This window comes from Magallana gigas, chromosome 10 (genome assembly GCF_963853765.1).
Source record: "Magallana gigas chromosome 10, xbMagGiga1.1, whole genome shotgun sequence".
Lineage (NCBI taxonomy): Eukaryota > Metazoa > Mollusca > Bivalvia > Ostreida > Ostreidae > Magallana > Magallana gigas.
Window position 1 is genome coordinate 6,505,713 of NC_088862.1, and position 18,943 is coordinate 6,524,655.

Genomic DNA, 18,943 nt, shown 5'->3' on the forward strand with positions numbered 1-18,943 from the left:
TTGCGGATGTGTAATCAACTAATTGTTTATATACAGAAATTATACTACAATCACATATTTCGCATAAGACGTTATTGTTAATGAAAAAAACTTTCAACAAGGATTTCCTGGTCTGTTTTAATGTTATTGGTTGAATCCAGTTTTTATATTAACAAAGCACTTTTATCTGTTTCAATGAATGAAGTCATCTGTTATAAATTCAAAGCAAAATCTTTCATTGGGGTTTAAAATTTATTTATTAATTTCATTGTTTTCTTTATCTGATATCTTTTATGTAAGAAAGAAAATGCAAAGAGAAAAAGCGATCTTATAATAAACATATTTTTTAAACAAAATTAATACAGTAAGGCCAATTGGAACGAACAGTATTCGCGGAAAAACAACATTAAAGTCCGTGTGGTGAAAAAACAAGCGGCCGAGAATACCAAAGTTGTTGTGCAAACTTTGATCAAAGAAAATACGAATGCGACCCTGCATAATGAAGACATCATTGCGATACATCGTATCCCAGGCGGAAAAGGCTATGACCGACCAATAATTTTAGTAAGACTACAGAACACCAATGCAAAATCGGCTATAATGAAACAACGGTCGGAGATATAAAGGAAATCTAAGGGTGCCTATCGTCTCAGTGATAATGTAACGAAACTTAACTCCAAACTCATCAATAAATTGGCAAAGAATGACCAAATATCGTCCGCCTGGCATTTTAATGGACATGTTTATGGCCAGGTTGGTGGGGTAAAAGTCATCTTTGACATTTATGACGAAGTGGAAGCAAAAATCGGTGACATTATGTTCCGTAAGAATTCCGGATAAAATATTTCCCGACTGATGGGTCCTCCGATTAGTGACACATGGTGACTTCCGGTAACATTTCTACGTGTATTGTTTTGACTGATACATTTAATATGTTGCCTGTATATATGCAGGAGCGTGTGTGCTGACATTACAATGTAAATGAATACAGATGCCAATGCAATAAACCACACAAAAATAACCAAAAATACACCTAAAAAAATTAACATATAGTTTACTTATGAAAAAATATTGGAATCATCAATAAATAGGTGGAAATATCGTAGCATGTATTGGCGAACTGTGACGAACTGCATGTACAATCATCGTGTATTGAAGGGTTTTTCGAGCTGGTAGAAGCAAAGAACTGGAATCCATTTCCTTCATGTTCTTGACTTGTAGAGTTTGATCAGAGAGCATAGCCTTATATAAAGATGGAATTTCTTTTGTTCCATTAACCTGAATTAATATTGGACCTGTCCCAGATCAGATAAGATGTGTTTTAAAAAAAGAGCCTGGCGAAATAGAGAAGTCGTCTTTCAGAGAGTCCGAACTGATAAATAAATTGACTTTTTCAAAATGTAATTGACAAATTGTATTCTTGAACAGAATTTTACGCTGTTTATATATATTCGGAATCATTCAAGTATGGGTTTGCTGATCTGGTTGATATATGCACGCGAGATTCTTCAATGGTTGTGTAATGTGGGCTGTCTAGCTCATCCCTACAAACAAATAAACATGTAGACTCAAATTAGATATAATTACATGTGTGTCTGCTATTAACATCCACTGTGTATTTTTCTTCATTAATTTTTTATGGGTTCATTTTAAAAGAAAATAAACATTTTTAAAACGTACTTTATATAATCGTTTAAAAAATTAGAATATCACAAAAAATGTTTAAATCAATTTACTGATGTACTTTAAAGTAACCAGTTTTGCTAAAATTATTTATGAATTAATTGTACGTACACATAGAGAGAAGAAGCGGCGCCGTCAATTTCTATGTAACTCTGTGAGTTAGGTACAGCCTCCTGTGGTCTATTGTATGGTAGACCTATGTAGCGAAAATGAACCATTTTCACAAGATATGACAGTCAGGAAATCATGCATCAATGTGCTAAAGCTTATCAGCCACATCGCTAATCTAAGTAAACTGCAACTGTATAGATGTTGATAAATCATTTAAACGATTGTATTGTAGAGAATTCTAAAAATAGATGACTGTAGCTAAAATTCAACTTTTTTTAAAAGTCCGATTCCATAAAGGTGTCAATCATGTATTTAGCTTTTGGTTTTGAAAGCGATGTAAAACCAAGGACACCTCACGCCAATTTGCCGAGTAAAAATCATCAAAACGTTTACCTCCGGTTGTCATGATCGGGTCCTCGTATGTTGGATAGCCCTGGTGGCTTTGTCTGAAAGTTTAACATAAAACATACCTTTAGCACCACGTTTCACTAGTTTGAATGTTGATGGTTTAGTTTTGTCGGTGTAGGCTTGTCTATACATGTTTGATACTAGAATGTGTGATGGATGTATTGCTTATATACATGTTTTTTTACTTCCAAGGAAGGAACTTGACAATTAATGTTCTTGAAATAGAATATTTCCCTTTTTTGGAAAGAAGGGACAAAAAGGGAGGGGGAGGGGTGGTTATGATGTAAAAAGTATAGTTTTCTTATATCATAAACATTGTGTTCATTAATAAAACAAGTATGTATTTAATAGTATTTTGTGTAGTCTCTTTGGAATACTTTTATTGATAGAATACCAATTTTCGTGGTTTCGTTGTTGAGTTGATGATATCTTAAAATATAGCGCGTAAAGATCACAAACCGCGAATTCATTAATCGTTAAACCTGTGATTTTTACTAAATCCACAAACATTGGTATCCACGAATATTAAGTACATGTAAGTGTCCTTACCTTTTGTACAGCCAACAACCGATGAGAGAGATTCCTAAGGCCAATGATATGATTGAAATCGTTACAGCTACAGGTACCAATACTATTACAACCGATGCTGAAAATATACAGTGTTAAGATCTACATATAAACGCATAAAATGTGTCATCAGTAAGTTGATTACTTATGTAGCCCTAGTTTGTCCCTGTATATCTAAGTAAAATAAATTACGATAATGATTTTAAATAATTCATACGGTCATTGAAAAAAAATCAGTAGATCATCCAACACTACCCTCACAACAGATATTAGTTAGATAAATGAAACATTTGGATTAAAGGAGGAATACTTTTCTTCATGATCAACTGGTTGATTTGCAACCAATGTAATTTTATGTAAATTTCAAAATATGCGCCATCATATTTAGAGGGTAGGTAGAAAGACACCAAACAAAGGTGATTAAAGCACCGTAAAGCCATGTATAGTTTACCCAATATTTATATAATTGTACATAAATAAATAAAAGATATATATAACGACTTACTTGATGACGTTGTCACTATGACATCAGGTGCCGCAGTAGGAGAGGAATTCCCTCTTTGGGTGATACAACTCCCACTGTTTTGTTGACAAGGAACTCCTACCAGACAAACACATTTCAAGCTGCAGTACAAGCCATAAAACCCGGTCACACAGCCGTAAATACACCCGTTAGAACCACAGGGTTGTAGACAATTCGAACACTCTTTCATACTCGTCGTGTTCGAATCACCCGAGCCGCAAAGTAGGCCCGTGTACCCAGCTTTACACCCGTCCCGACAAAACAAAGTAGTTGGTGAACAGCTCCCGTCTCCTCCACATGTATCCGGGCATTTGTCTTGGCACGAGAGACCCGCGTACCCAGATAGGCAACCAGTTTTACAGATTCCGTTTGTTTTGTAGCACGTTCCGTTCCCGCCACATTTTCCACAGCTTAGACTGCAGTCTGATCCGTAGTAGTTCCCGGGACACTCCGAGTCATAAAGACCTACAACCATGGAATTAACAGGGCTGAATGGTTATGGCAATTTTTAGGCTATACGTACCTCCTTGTCCAGAAGAGCTTTATATCAAGCTTTCAGGAAATGTTAAAATAGCAATGCTAAATTATTGGTATTTTCCTGTACTGAATGTTAGAATATGGCCAAAATTATCAAATGCCAAAGTTTAAGGTAGATCTGATGGTTTATCTGTTGACCACCCAGCCTCTTTAGGTGGACTAGGTGGTCAACAAGTTAATAATAGAAATTTTCCGTTATTAGGCACAAAAGATCGATTCTACAATTTTCATATAGTATAGTATAGGGCGCATGCAGCTACACAATATTGTTTCCCTCTACAGTATACCTATACTTTAAACAACAAATTATTTTTCATAAATACCTGGGACTCAATCAATCTAATTTAGCACAACAATAGAAGTTTATAGGTCTAACAACGTACCAAAACTACCGGAAATTGATATATGTGATATGATATATGACACCTACTCTAATTGCCTTCAATTTTTAGATATTGTTTTTTTTTAGCTATAAACTTTATTCAGTAACGGAAAAAATCGAAACATATAAGTTTTAAAATTTAGATACAAGCACTTTCCCTTATCCCTTTACAAAGCTCTTCATTTTCAAGGATATGAACATAGTTTTAAAATGGCGACGAACCATTAGACTTGGTTCACGGGTAACATGCGGACTTCGTGGTTTGAATTGACAATTATATATAGTCTTACCTGATATACATATGTTTATTCAAAATATATTGGATTACCATTAACTTTGTACCTTATAGTTTTCACAAATAAACTGGTCATAAAAATATTTAAACGTTACAAAGGTTTCATATTCACTATGTTGAACTTTGAAAAAAGAATTGATATTAAAAAAAAAACATACCCTGAATGGCTTGGCAGTGAAGCGCCAACAAAATCAAAGCAGTAATCATCACGCGACACTGTTAATAAACTTCTTAGTCTCGGTGTAAATTATTATTTTAAAAATGTGTTATTTATTAGTCCTCATCTCCGGCCAAAGCGGATTTTAGATATATTGTATTAAGATGTACTTTACAATACTAGTATGATTGAAAACAAAGCGACAATTAATGACTGGCTGAATCAGTAGATCGGTCGTACTAGATTGGAGATCGGGGCTCAAAGAGGGACTGATTCACAGGCAGTTGTTCCGGTAATACATGTAAAGGTTCACCCTATATAGTAATATTACAGGATGAACTTTTATTTGAAACAAGTGCATGTGGACTGATTTGATTCATCTTGAGTAAATGCCTGTTTTTATTTAGTTTTGTTAACTTTCACCATTCAAAACATAAAAGAAATGAACAAACAACAAACTCATAGAAAAGGGGAAAGACATTGCACAAATAACAAAATCATAGAAAAAAAAGAGAATGACAAAAATAGATATATTCCCACGCAGTGATTTTAGATAAAACTCTGGGGAAAAATTCAATTCAAAAGTGAAAAATTGAAATAATGATAAAAAAATAACATTAAGAAAAGTCGTTTAAGGAACAATGAGAGTAAGTGAAATTTTCGTTAAAAGTAAGTTATCTCTTTTTTTATCATTCATATTTTAAGATCGTCTCTTAGGGATATGAACTGAAGTATTGCAATTGAATTGAAGAGTTTGACTCACCACGACTTTTTTCTTAGCTATTTTTTATTTTTTTTTTCTAAATTACTTGTTTCATTGTGGAGTTGTACATGTATGCATGTACATGTATAAATGACAAACATTTTTTTAATTAGTATATAAGTGATCGGTACTCATGTAGCATTATAGGTAAGTTTTATGGTAATACATGTTTATATAAATAATGTCTGTTTGGGGGGTATTTAACAAATCAAATTGACAACACCGAAAAAACCATTGACGACCGACGCGAAGCGGAGGTTAACAATGGTTCACGAAGGGTTTAAATTTCAACTTTTGAGCTCTTAAACATACTCTATTTATTTTATTATATTTAATGTCTTCATTTTAAAGAAAACTTAACTGCTTTTAATTTTTTTAAATAATAATTATTCAACAAATAAACTAGAATTTAATTATGAATCGTAGGCGCATTATTTACACGCATGTGAAAATGTGTTGTGTTACTCGAACGTTGTCAAGTGTATTGCCAACGGTAATGGAACTGACTACACGGTAAAAACTGCGTCTCAACCAATCAGATTTCAGTATTTGACATGAAGGTATGATAAATTTGATTTTTGGAGAGAGTTTTCATTGGTTCTGCCTATTACCCAATCCATTTGAATTTTCAACTAAATATGTTTAAATTATGTATAATGTCTTTAAAAGACGTCAATTATGAAAATAAAGATCTTATCAATTGAATTATCTTAACAAAACTAAAGAGATCAATATCTTGACAGATTATTTTACGAAATTTAAATCTGTGCAAGATATAATCGGAATTTTCTCATATTTATCAAATTTTTTAAGATGATTGATTTTGATGAATGTACATGTAGCATCTGTTGAAGATGAAGGAATGCAAATATGCTATAAAATTCTTTATCAAACCCAATTTTGCAATGTTGACATTCTATATTTAAAAAATAGAATACTGTATTATCTAAACAATATATATTTTTAATGTTCATAAAAATAGCATCGAAAGATTGCAAAAAACAAGCATAACAGCGTCAGATCATGCTAGAAGGTTAATGAATTTTTAGTAAGCAATGACCGTTATCTTCAAGATCAAACCCCGTGTAAACCATCAAAGAAAGCAATTTTTTGGTAGACAGCAAAAAAGGGATCAGATAACATAGCATGACCCATATAGAATATCACACTTTTGTTTTGATCTCGGCCCTGGTATCAGCCCGAGCGGTTGGTATCGGACCAAGTCCGAAGGGCGCGGGCCGATAGACCAATCCACACTTTACAAAAGTTATGTCCCTTGGCCGCCATCTTTGGGGAAAACCCCATATATTTCTCACTGTAACCTTTGTAGTTGAGAGGGTTGTAACTTCGTCATTTGACTTTAGAAGTCCGTTTTCGCTGTGAATTTTATTGCCCCAAGTTGGGGCAACCCACACATCAAAGGAATAAGTTAAATTCCAAGAGATTTCTTCACAGGTCGCCCAAATATTTGGTTGCATAAAGAAGGGAAAAGTTGTTTTTTCCCTTTTGACCTTTGGGTTGACCCCGCAAAGGGGAACAACTTTCGCAAAGTGTGGATTGGACTATACCATCCGAGGGCTGATACCAGGGACAAGATCAAAACAAAAGTGTGATGTTGTTTATATCATATATCTAAAATCAAAGACTTTAATTCAAATTTAAATTCCAAACAAGGAATATAATGTATCATGAAGAAGCTATAGTTTTTATTTCGGATTTACAAAACTTGTTCGATTTTATTTCTTTTTATATGTATTAAAACTGTAAGAGTTGTCGGACTTTGTTGACAAACCATCGTCATTTGAAATACAGTAAAAGGGAGTCTGTCGTCTGAAATGAAGCACTATCTTCTAGAATTCAAAATTATCGAGAGAGAAACTTCCCTCCTACGCAGCTTCGTTATGAGTAAAATTCTTTCACTGTGATTTCGTAAGTTTCCCGTCAGATTCCATTCCTAAAGATCCATACTGTTATAGCAACTAGAAAGTTGTTTGAGAACGTTTATATACATGTAAGTGCGTCCATTTTTTTAACCCCTTCATTTTTAGTCTAATCTCTGGTTTTCTAAGATTAAGTCTCGTTCCATCCATCTCTATATCCTTCATAATTTAAAGGTTGATTGATATTAAATAAAGCGTGCTATTATTCTAAATACACAACCGTTGTGTGGGTTACCTCCCCTTACTTGGATACTCATCACTCTTTGGCGCTATTTTTGAATTATTATTTTTCAATTTTCGGTAATAAATAAAAATATTTCGACGTGTAAGGTGATAATTTGTATTATATATTCGTAATTCTATCGTTATTTCACAAACTAGTCTTAATTTAAAGCAGATATATATGGAAATTATCGATTTCAAATTTGAGGGCAATACACCACCTTGACGACGGGCTGAGACAGAGAAATATCAGCCCCGAGGATACAGCCATAGCTTTCGGTTGCTGTCTCACCTAGTCCAAAACACGTGTATCAGGGCTGATACACTACTAGGTATATGGTATATGTTTGTATAATGTTGTCTTAATAGTATACTCAAAGAAAGCCCTGTTTGCAGAAAGAATGTATAGGAGGAGATATTATTTTTAAAATGTTGAAATATTTTATTTTACTAACTTCATTGCTCTTCTTCACTTAATACTATTAACTGAAATTTCATATGAAACTATGTGACATATTCAAAATGTTTTCTATACAGAATTCTGTTTCATAAATCAATTTTTTATGCTAATGGTGATTGATAAGGGGCGATTTCATTTCAGTCAGACCAAATAATTTCATTTCAGTCAGACCAAATTGAGTTCGATCTCATTTTAGTCGAACTATGACAACCTTAGTTTGTGATCGAACTCGCTCAGAGTAAACGTTAACAAGGGAAATACTTGGGAGGTGGCCTGGATACCTTTAGATAATTTGTTAAAATTATAAAAATAACCGTTTAAAGATTTGCATATTGCAAAATTTTTGGCAATAAAGTGCACTTTATAAAATGAATTCGTAGAACAGTAATTTAATATCCGTATATTATGTTTATCGTTTTAACCTATCGGGTCATGGTGTTACTCATCCAAAAAGGGATAGAAATAATACACATGTATGATGTCATAGTCAATTCGTAATGGTATTGTTAATTTTGAAGAAAGTACGTCACAAAATGGAGGACTCTTATATACCTGCTTAAGTACAGATTTAGCGCGGCGTTCATTTATGTTTATCGAAGCATCTTAATGCAGCATCTGACACTGAGATCAATACTGAAAACGAAATGGTATTGTCTTTTGCTTTAAATCTTATTTGTTTTTACCATCTGTTACCAAGGTATGGGGAAATCCCTGTCTTAAGCATTTAGCATTTCAACAATCAAACCACCAGAATCGGTGTCGGTTTGCTTGTGGGAGTATGAGAGATGGTGGTTTTTTTTAATCGTTTTCTTGTCTGTATAAGAAATGTTATATAAAAATTCACATCATGTTTTAAATCAAAGCATCTATATCTTACTCAATCCTGCGCGCCAAATATTTTGTTAATTTTGGGAATATCCGCTTCCTATCCTGGTTATCTATCTGTGATGGATTTCATGTGTGTGTAATCTTTAAAGGTATGTCAAACTAATTACCTCAGGTTCTGTGTGTTTCCTTAGGAAATGATATTAATGATAATAGTGATAATCCGTTCATATCTTGTCAAAGTCGTGTTTGTTTCATACTGATACATATACCGTGGTAATACATAACTAAGGTCATATTGCACAGCTATTTCTATTATTTTATATTCTCAACCACTATTGAAATAATTTATTTCAAAAGTTGTTTTATTTTCAATAGTGGTTATAACAGTGCATGTGTATACTTGTACTTAGTCTAATGTCCAATATTTGAAAATTGATATCAAAATTATACAATTGAAATGTACACAAATCAGCATATCTATCGGAATCGAATTTTATTCATTCACACGTGTATTGATATTTGTATGAAGGAATTAGCTTCGTGAATCCTTGTGGGAGTTATTTAAAATTGTCTTACCAGAGGGTCGTACCTTTAACTTGTCAAGAATGATTGAGTACGTTCTTCAGTCCATCTTTTATTTACATAATATCCATCTATTATCGGATTTTGCTTAAGACATTTCTTTAGATTTGATCCCGACTTTTAGTGAAAAAAATGGAGACTACTCTTCATACCTTCCTACAGAATACCGGTAAATTAGGTGATTAAGGGAAATAACTCGATCTCACGTAAAATGAAATGCCTTGTAATTTAATTGTTTGACATTCATTTTGTATATTTTATATTGATGGTATGTAGATTAATTGTTAGATGTCTACTTTGACCCGCCTTTTCTCGATCTGATATAAACATACATGTACGAGGGTCAATCAAAAAATACGAAGACTTTTGTCATAGCTATGTTACTTAACGTCATATCATTACTAAATTTGTTAGACATAATTTAACAATAATTTCAAACAATTTCCAATATAAAAAGTTAATATATTCCTTTACTTCTAAGAATTATTAAGAATCTAATCATGCCAAAATGAGGTCACGGCGCACGGTCAAAATGTGTGTTATGTCAACAATAAACTATATAATGTTGAAAGTAATATCTCTATAAATCAGGCTAAAAACCAAATAATATTGAAACCTCAAATTAAGTATGGTCATGGTATTCTGTGTTCCAAATAATGACGGGATGTTTTGATTTTTCGAACAGATATTAGTAACTAAAGACAGATAGTCATCTTTAGAATTGACTAAAAACATCGACGTCGCTTGACGTCACGGCGCAACGAGAAGTACTAACAAAACAGATTTAACTCAGGAAAAGGACAATACAAGCTGTGAAAATGCTCAATGGTGCAAAAAATAAGTCAACAATTATTTGCAAGTTTGTGTTTAACTGTAATAAATTTTGTAGGGGTGGTATTTTGAATATCAAACTGTCCGAAAGAGAGTAAAATATCTGTAAATATTTGGTAAAAAAATAAGTAACGTCAACCGGCGTTCAGGGTTATCCTTACTGTAAACTAAGAGATACACGGTTAGAAAATGAAAACTGTGAAGAACTAATATACGATTCTCGAACAAATGTGTGCAAATAAGATGTTAAGTGGTTTAGAGCCATTTTAAATTGTAAGGAAAAAGGTACAAGAGACTAAGCGTGATATAAAGATGGGGTTTATCTATAAACTGTGCGTGTTTAATCTTGACGTCATGTTTTGAACGTTACCGTGCGCCGTGGTGACAAAACATGTTGTTTTTAAAAAGGGGTAACAAAAATACCGTTTCATCAAATGGACTAAAACTTCGCATACCAATAACATAAGTGTTGGTGCACAGATTAATCTGTTAAGTATGACTTTCATGGAAAATATATGATAGACAGCCACATTGTCTTCGTATTTTTTGATTGACCCTCGTATTATGTTTAACTGTTTGGGAAATGTTGACATACAAAAAGTTTTACATTTTGTCAAAACTTTTCAATACCAACCACTTCAAAAAAAGAAAAAAAAGAAAATACTTTCCACAGTCTGCATTATTTCGTACTATTTACTTCTACATATGATATTGTCATGATATACGAAAGAGGCATATTGCCTTTTCTCATTATTTCGCCTACATCTGTGTACCTGTTACTAAAAAAAGCTATATGATTTTTGAAACCTAGATACTGGTTTTATAATGGTAACTATAACAACTGATTTGTCATAAATTCGAGAAACTCTGTGTATAATGTATGTTGATATTCTGAACCGTGATAAGTTTAAAAAAATGTAATAGATCTATGTGTAAATAGAGTATATGCATAGTGTTCATGAAGAGATCTGTTTATATTGAATGTGCTCATACTCGGTCTGAATTAAACAAGATATTTTTTTCAAAAATCAGAAGATTAGATACATGTTACTTAATTTCTCTATTATATTCATGTTTCAATTATGTAAAAAAAAATATATTTACTACTTGCAATTGGTGGATTCGATCTAGTGACCACAAAATCAAAAAGACCTCCGCGTTCCCACTAGGTCACGCATCTAAAATTTTCTAAAGATGTATTTTCACTATGCACATGTATATGGCTATATGCATGTTTGTATTAGAAAAGACACTAATTGAAAAATTTGTCTAATTTTCAGTACGAAGACCACGTTAAACCGAAACTAATTAAATGTAAACGTGTACTACGATACCTGTAGAACATAATTTTAATCGGATGTCTTTGTTTTAGAGTGGTTCTAATAGTCAAATATCCATTTTTTTATCGTATACCAACTACTTTCCTATATATCCCTAACAAAATCAGAATATCTTAATGATGTCGTGTAAGATAATTAAGACTCTTCTAGCATGGAAATTGTCTTATTTGCGATTCTTTGAATATATTTAAGCTTAATATATTTGTATAATATTAAAAAATGTCTGATATTTGCAAAAGTCCTATATTTGAGGCCAAATCGTTTATCAAGTGCGCTATTCCTCTTTTGTCTTGAAACGATTAAAAACAAATAAAATCATCAAGGTAAATAACGAACATTTCATATATCTTACTTTTTTATATTTACCTCGACATATTTGTTGCGTCTTATCTCTTCAGAAGAAAGATATTCATGTGCTTTGAAATCAATTGCAACTTCTCCAGTTTTTTTTCTATCCATCGGAAAGGCCCGAGAAGTTACGATCGTTGCCGATAAGTCGGTCAGATCTACGATCGTTGTCGATAAGTCGGTCAGATCTACGATCGTTGCCGATAAGTCGGTCAGATCTACGATCGTTGCCGATAAGTCGGTCAGATCAGGGAACAGGAAACACACTTTGTGTTTATTTCTTGGCCTAATCAACATTGACATGTTGTTGAATAAGTCACGAACACATCGGTTATTCAAAACCGTTAACCGCCCTAAGATGTTATAGTGTACTTAAATGTACCATAAAAATGAAATTGACGGTCAGGTGTGCATATCACGAAGTCATTTAATAAATTATCATTAATGAACACTAATTGAAAAATGATCTCATTTTTAATAAGCAATCAGCTCTTTTTTTATTGTTTCAAGACAAAAATGTTTAGGCATTCAATGAATTGTTATTAAAAAAGGTAGTTTTTCAATTTCTTTTTAACCCATAAGCCTTTAGTATTCGTCGAGTATTTTTAAACGGTTGTGATGTGAAAGTTGTTAAGTGTGAAAGTTGTTAAATGTGAAAGTTGTATAGATTGTACGTACTGTAGGTGGAAATGTAGTCAAAATGAAATATATCTTCGTTTGGTTTGGTATAAGATCTTATATTCAGTGGCGTCGGAAGCAAATTCAAAGTGTGTGTGTGTGGGGGGGGGGGGGGGGGGGGCTAGACTGATCCTCAGAAATCTTGACAAAACCTAATTCCCAAAATCATGAAAATCCTAATCCGTGGGTGGGGGGGGGGGTGTACCTATACTTCCAAAACAGTTTCATACCTACCAAAACTTTTCCCCCAAATCATCAAAATCCATATCCGTGGGAGGCGGGGAGGGGGGGGGGAGACAAGTACACCTATACTATCCCAAAAAAATTACCTGCCACAAAATTAATTATTTTTTCCCAGATCATGAAATTCCTAAAAAGTGTGGGGGGGGGCCGTTTCCGACGCCTATTAGATTTATTATTTAGTACACATGTACTGCTAGGATGGATGTTGCAGATTTACGCCAACAATCGCGGAAGCAAGTACACGTTTGAAAGATGTATGCTCGTGTGCATTTCTTTTTAAATGTTTGGGTGGGGGGGGGGGAGGGGAATTCTATATGTGTAATATGTTAAATCAAGACGACTCAGGAAATCTCTTAGTTTATAACATTAATCTTATTGGGGGTTTTTTCTCTCCATGAAATACAACAAATCCCACTGTTGCCTTTTTTCCTACGAGCCAATGTGTTGTTTTCAATTGTATTTATTCATTATTGAGTACATTCTTGCGTGTAAGACAGTCTATAGAAATTAAAGGAATTCAATTTCTGTAATAGAACGCAGTGGTGCGAGAGAGGGGGCACAAAACATGCACACGTCAAATTATGAACCCGCGCGCGCGTCACTGGGACAGGAAACGTATATATCTCTGATATAGGTAAAATACATACAAAGGTAACATGTTAACGAACCCCGGCTGTCATTTCAACACCTGTATTGCCGCTATACGCTATGATCAACAAGCAATATTAAGCTATTTGATTCATATAACTTGTCGCGAGAACTCATATTCGAGGAAAACCGAGGGACTGTTACCACTCAGGTTAAAAGACGCAACGATAGTGAGACAGGGGGAGAAGTAGAGAGGGAGGAATTTATCAGGCATTGAGGGGGATATAGAAACATTTCCTGTGAAGGAACTCAACGAGGAAACTATTATTTTCCTGATATTTTAGGTCGCTTGTACACAGTGGCTGATATGACCTGAGAACCGGTCGGTTTTATTCCAGTGAGACTGTGGTCAAAATGGCCAGGATACTTCCGAGTAGAGGTAAGATAATTTTTAGTTTGTTCCTTTATTAGAGGTAAGAGGGTTTATCAGAAGGGGGTGGATGATATCACGTCTATTATAAATAGATAATCCGGGATTGCTTCTTGTAATCTTTTCCTTTCCAAAAAAATGATGGAATCTAACGTAACGTTACGGAATGTATGGTGTAGGGAAAAGGTATGTGTGTGTGGGGGGGGGGGGGCTCCCTCCTTTTCTTTAAAACGCATTCTAACAAATTCTTTCCAAAATGAAAAATTCTAAGTAGAAGGGGTTCATCAAAAATCTGTTATACGGTACATGTCAAATATGATACTTAAGAAATTATATTGTTGGGGTATGTAAAATGAGTTTAGTTTTGGTGGAAATAAAAAATTAGAACCGATGCGGATGGCTACGTCTTAAACGGTCTATTCCTGATAACCGACCCCGAAATCATTTGTGATATTCTCTAATTCATGCATATAGGGTCTGAAATAAACGACTTGAAGAAAATGAAAAATGGGATTGTTAGGTCATATTAGTGAAACAAAGGTAGAGATGTGGTTAAAATGTAATTATAATGGATAAGCATTATAATGTTCAAGTTCATTAATTCGCTCAGACCACTTTATTTTTGGTATGTAAGGCACATTTAATAAACAAACATTTGAATGCAAATACATCCAGAGGAGTACAATTTAAAAAAAAAGACAGAACAAAAAAGTGATAAAAAGTATTCACAAAATAGAGGTTTCAGTGTGATAAGGAGGACAGACTACAAGTATCTAGTGGATTTTTTTTTAGATAAACTAACAATGTTTATTAAGTGGTTAACCTTACTGTTTGATATCTATACAGGACCTTTGCAGGTAATCTTTTCTAACGTTTGACAAAGCACTGCATATATATGGTGAAATTCGTTTGCTATTTTTGATTCGTCAAACTCAATACAATTATTTTTCCTTAAAGCAAACTTTTAAGGTTCTTTTCAGCTTGCACGAAGGTGGTTTTTAAAAAGTTGATTTTATGGTGTTTACAAAAATGCTGTGAGATCTATATAGACATGTTACGCGTAAAGAATTGGTGGTGTATAAAAGGGAGTGTTTAACAATTGAGGAAGTCGATGTTACATGTAATTAGGAGTGTTACATATTAAATAAGTGGTACATGTGTTCAAATGTAAAAGACTGGTGTTACAAACCAAACATTATTACATGTAAAAGAGTATTGCCTGTAAAGAAGGAGTGAAAGGTACTTGTCAACGATGGCGTTAAATGTAAAGGAGTGGGAGTTATATATGTCAACGAGGGTGTAACATGTAAAGGAGTGAGGGTTACATGTCAAAGAGGGTGTTACATGTCAAAAAGTGAGGGTTATATGTCAACTAGTGGTGTTACATGTAAAGAAATGAAAGTTACATGTCAACTAGTGGTGTTACATGTCAAGAAGTGAGGGTTACATGTCAACTAGTGGTGTTACATGTCAAGAAGTGAAAGTTACATGTCAACTAGTGGTGTTACATGTCAAGAAGTGAAAGTTACATGTCAACTAGTGGTGTTACATGTAAAGAAGTGAAAGTTACATGTCAACTAGTGGTGTTACATGTAAAGAAGTGAAAGTTACATGTCAACTAGTGGTGTTACATGTAAAGAAGTGAAAGTTACTTGTCAACTAGTGGTGTTACATGTAAAGAAGTGAAAGTTACTTGTCAAAGAGGGTGTACCTGCAATGAAGGTTATTCCATATATAGAAGTGCTTTAAATATAATCGGTGTTATACGGGTATGTCAAGGAGGGTGTCACATGTCAAAAAATGTTGTTATACTTTCATGTTAAATACTGAAATCTGATTGGTTTAGACGCAGTTCATAATCCTTTCTATTACCCTCAGCGTTAGCAACGCACTTAGCAACGGGTAACATTAAAAATTGTTACATGCGCGAAAATTATGCGCGTACGGTTCGCCGTAAAATTCACGTTATTCCTATGTAAAAGCAGTTACGTTTTCTTTAAAATTAAGATATTCAGTATAACAAAATAAATAGTGTCTGTTTGGTAGGATAACAGTTGAAATTGACACCCCGAGAAAACCATTGTCAACCGACACGAAGCGGAGGTTGACAATAGTTTTCTCGGGGTGTCAATTTCAGCTGTTACCCTCCCAAACAGGCACTATTTCTATATTATTACATGGAAAGGATTGAGTGTTACATGTGTATGACTGGTGTTAGATTAAAGGAGTGTTATTATATGTAAAGGATTGAGTGTAACACGTTATGGGTGGTCAAAAAGCAAAAGAGAGAAGTAATATGTACATGAGCAGTGTTATATGTGAAAAGGTGTGCTAAATGTAACAAGCTTTATCATGAAAAAGATGTGTAATATGAGTTGATTTTAAAATAGATGATACAAGTGTAACACGTAAAGGAGTAATTTTTGCCCTCCAAAGGTTGGTGTTACATGTAAAGGAAGTTTATAACAAGTAACTTATGAAAATGCTTTACATTTACATACATATAAAAGTGTAGCATACAAGTAATTATAAAATTCATTGATGTTGACATCTATTACATTTGGAAAACTAGAATTGGGGAAGTCAGGGGTTAATATATAATGTAGTTTGGAAATTAATGTTGACATGTTAATGAATAACTCGGAACATAATAGGGGACATGTATACATGCTTACATGTAACCCTTGAAATATTGTTGTTTTTTATCTTTTGTATTAAGATCAGTTTTCATGCAAATGCAAGCACTTTTAAAGTTGTATAAGTTTGAAGGATTGAAACACACTCTCAAAGTAAACTAATTTTTTATTGCTACTAAAACAACACACTATTTATAATCTGTTTTGAACCCATTGACTTGATGAATAATCTATTTGCCCCTAGAGAAATTGACTGAGATTTCGCAATGATGCAAGTATTACACACATAGGTTCTGTATGTATACATGTAAATGTTAATTCGCACACGGTGCAACGTGACAAGAATTAATACTTACATCGATGTACATGGGTAAATAAATCACCATCAATGAAGTTCAATTTGAAATCCCTATCTAAAGGTAAGATTGTTTTGTTAGCATTAATTAAAGGTAGATGATGATAATGTACCATATAAAGCTGCTTCCTAACCCCCCCCCCCTTTATCTTTTTATCAAACCAAAAAAGGGAGATTGGCGTTTTTTTTAATGCCGATCTGACATATGATCTTATGTTGTCACAACCACCCTACCCACACTTTCAGAACTTTGGTGCTGGCATGCCCGCGGATCCTGAAATTATGGCTTAACAAGGGTTGAAACATATATATCCTTTTCACATTAAAAAAAAAAAGAATGTCGACTTAAGTTGCACGGACCCAGAAAATTGTCGAGGCTGTCAACGTGAAGTTACTTTTTTGTGATCTGAAAACTCGACGTAAATGGGTACCTTTTAATTCATTTGTACTTAAATAAATTTAAATAAATTCACCAAAAATATTTAATAATCAATTAATATATAATCAAAATTCAAATCAATTTAATTCATCTTGTTTTTTTTCTAAACACGCGTGATGTTATAACTGACGATCATATTAAAATGTCGGGAGCTTAAACGTCTTATTTCTGTTATCTGTAAACACTTTCTGATTTATCAATAAATTTACAGCCTTACTTTAAACCAATTAAAAATGAGAAATGAAAACATTTCAGATCATATTTTTCTAAAAACATGCGCTGTTGATGTGCTGTGGTAAACAACAACCCTATATTACCGGTGACTCGAATAATTTGGACTTCAGCTATTTCTGTAGCATTAAATAAACAAAAAATCACTTTTATATTATAGATTTTAGATAAATACATGAACAAACTCTTGTTTAATTATATTCAAGCATTGTACATGTATTAAAAATATACCTGCATTTCATAAATTATTTTTCAACTTTATTTCCGTATAGCTGGTAATGGCCTTGTGATTTCACATGAAAAAAATCACTCGTGCGATATACGGAAGCTGATCAGATACACAGCATTGTCTTTCATCTTGGGTTCTATACACAACAGGTGTTATTGTCTATGGAGGGTAATCGTGTTCAAAAATCCAGACATGTAAACTTGTAAATCCGAATATGCAATCGTGTTGATGTGTGAGCCTGAGCATGAATATGTGTAATTCTGATCGTGTAACCTATAAAACTCGGGCATAAACACGTGTAAGATTGACTCAGTTCCTTCGCATGATGCACATTTTGCAACTTTATTGTTTTCATTAGTTAATTAAACCTTCAACTTTTCACACTTTCAATCCGTAGTTTCTGCATTTGTAACTTCAGGCTCGGCAATAGCACATCTGTCATGATACAAATTGACAAATGTAAAGTCTACAAGTTTGTCGAATTTTGACATGACCTTATATGGAAACAGTGACGTCACTGATAAAAAAAAGCTAACTGCAGGTAAAGGCAAGCCGTAATCGCCGAAATAGGGACGGAATAAATAAAAAAAAAATATTAGGTAGGCCTATAATTATATTATCTCTGGATAACAACATTTCATAGAGTATTATTTTTCGGAAAATTAAATTATGGGATTGGTGTACATTTTATCAAGAGAATGTATAAAAGATGCGAGTAAAGAATTCGATTGGCTTCAGATATCCTCTTAGAACTGAAAAGAATTACATTTAATGACTTTGTTTGAATACACATGTATAAAGATATATACGCATTTTTATTCATAGGCGTCTGAACCGGGAGGGTTAGCCCCCCCCCCCCCCCCCCCACTTTTTTGCCAAGTTAGACCTAACCATTAGGAACATAGCAACAGGGAGGATTCAACCCCCCCCCCCCCTACTTTTTCCTCGCAACAAACAAAATTGTTCCTTAAAAGACCTTAAAGAGAATGAAATATTAATAGTGATATTGAAAATTAGAGTCATAGTAGGTATACTAGCACCCCCCCCCCCACCACCACCACCACGGATTAGGAATTTCATGATTTGGGGGGGGGGGGGGAATTGGGCAGGTAAGATTGGAGTTATGGAGTTATTGGTATACCCTCCCCCACGGATTAG

At 33.7% G+C, this 18,943-nt stretch overlaps 3 protein-coding genes across 5 annotated transcripts in view; 1 reads left to right on the forward strand and 2 right to left on the reverse strand.

Annotated features, from left to right (window-relative positions):
- Nucleotides 1–18,943, reverse strand: part of LOC117683449 (ankyrin repeat domain-containing protein 17-like) — a 199,767-nt gene that overhangs the window by 118,804 nt on the left and 62,020 nt on the right. The gene's annotated exons all lie outside the window — the stretch shown is intronic.
- On the reverse strand, nt 1,364–4,785 carry LOC136272046 (platelet endothelial aggregation receptor 1-like). Its single transcript, XM_066072801.1, has 6 exons — nt 4,644–4,785; nt 3,254–3,736; nt 2,731–2,827; nt 2,167–2,219; nt 1,774–1,858; nt 1,364–1,523 (listed from the first exon to the last, which is right to left on the reverse strand). Exons 1-6 carry the CDS (start codon nt 4,690–4,692, stop codon nt 1,421–1,423), a joined length of 870 nt encoding a protein of 289 aa, XP_065928873.1. The 5' UTR covers nt 4,693–4,785; the 3' UTR covers nt 1,364–1,420.
- Nucleotides 7,264–18,943, forward strand: part of LOC136272044 (autophagy-related protein 9A-like) — a 35,127-nt gene continuing 23,447 nt past the window's right edge. Inside the window, exons 1-3 of one of the 3 annotated variants that reach the window (XM_066072797.1) lie at nt 7,264–7,416; nt 7,776–7,899; nt 13,810–13,904. The gene's annotated coding sequence lies outside the window, so the exon portion shown is untranslated. Of the gene's footprint in view, nt 7,417–7,775; nt 7,900–13,490; nt 13,905–18,943 lie in introns of those variants that run through there. The other 2 variants (XM_066072799.1, XM_066072798.1) reach the window with 2 other exon arrangements.

Bases quoted from the DNA above. Each gene is read 5' to 3' on its own strand.
- LOC136272046 (XM_066072801.1), bottom strand. From the start codon at position 4,692: ATGATTACTGCTTTGATTTTGTTGGCGCTTCACTGCCAAGCCATTCAG. The intron at 3,737-4,643 runs GTATGTTTTTTT...CCATGGTTGTAG, and splicing joins TCACTGCCAAGCCATTCAGG to GTCTTTATGACTCGGAGTGT. The intron at 2,828-3,253 runs GTAAGTCGTTAT...GTATATTTTCAG, and splicing joins CATAGTGACAACGTCATCAA to CATCGGTTGTAATAGTATTG.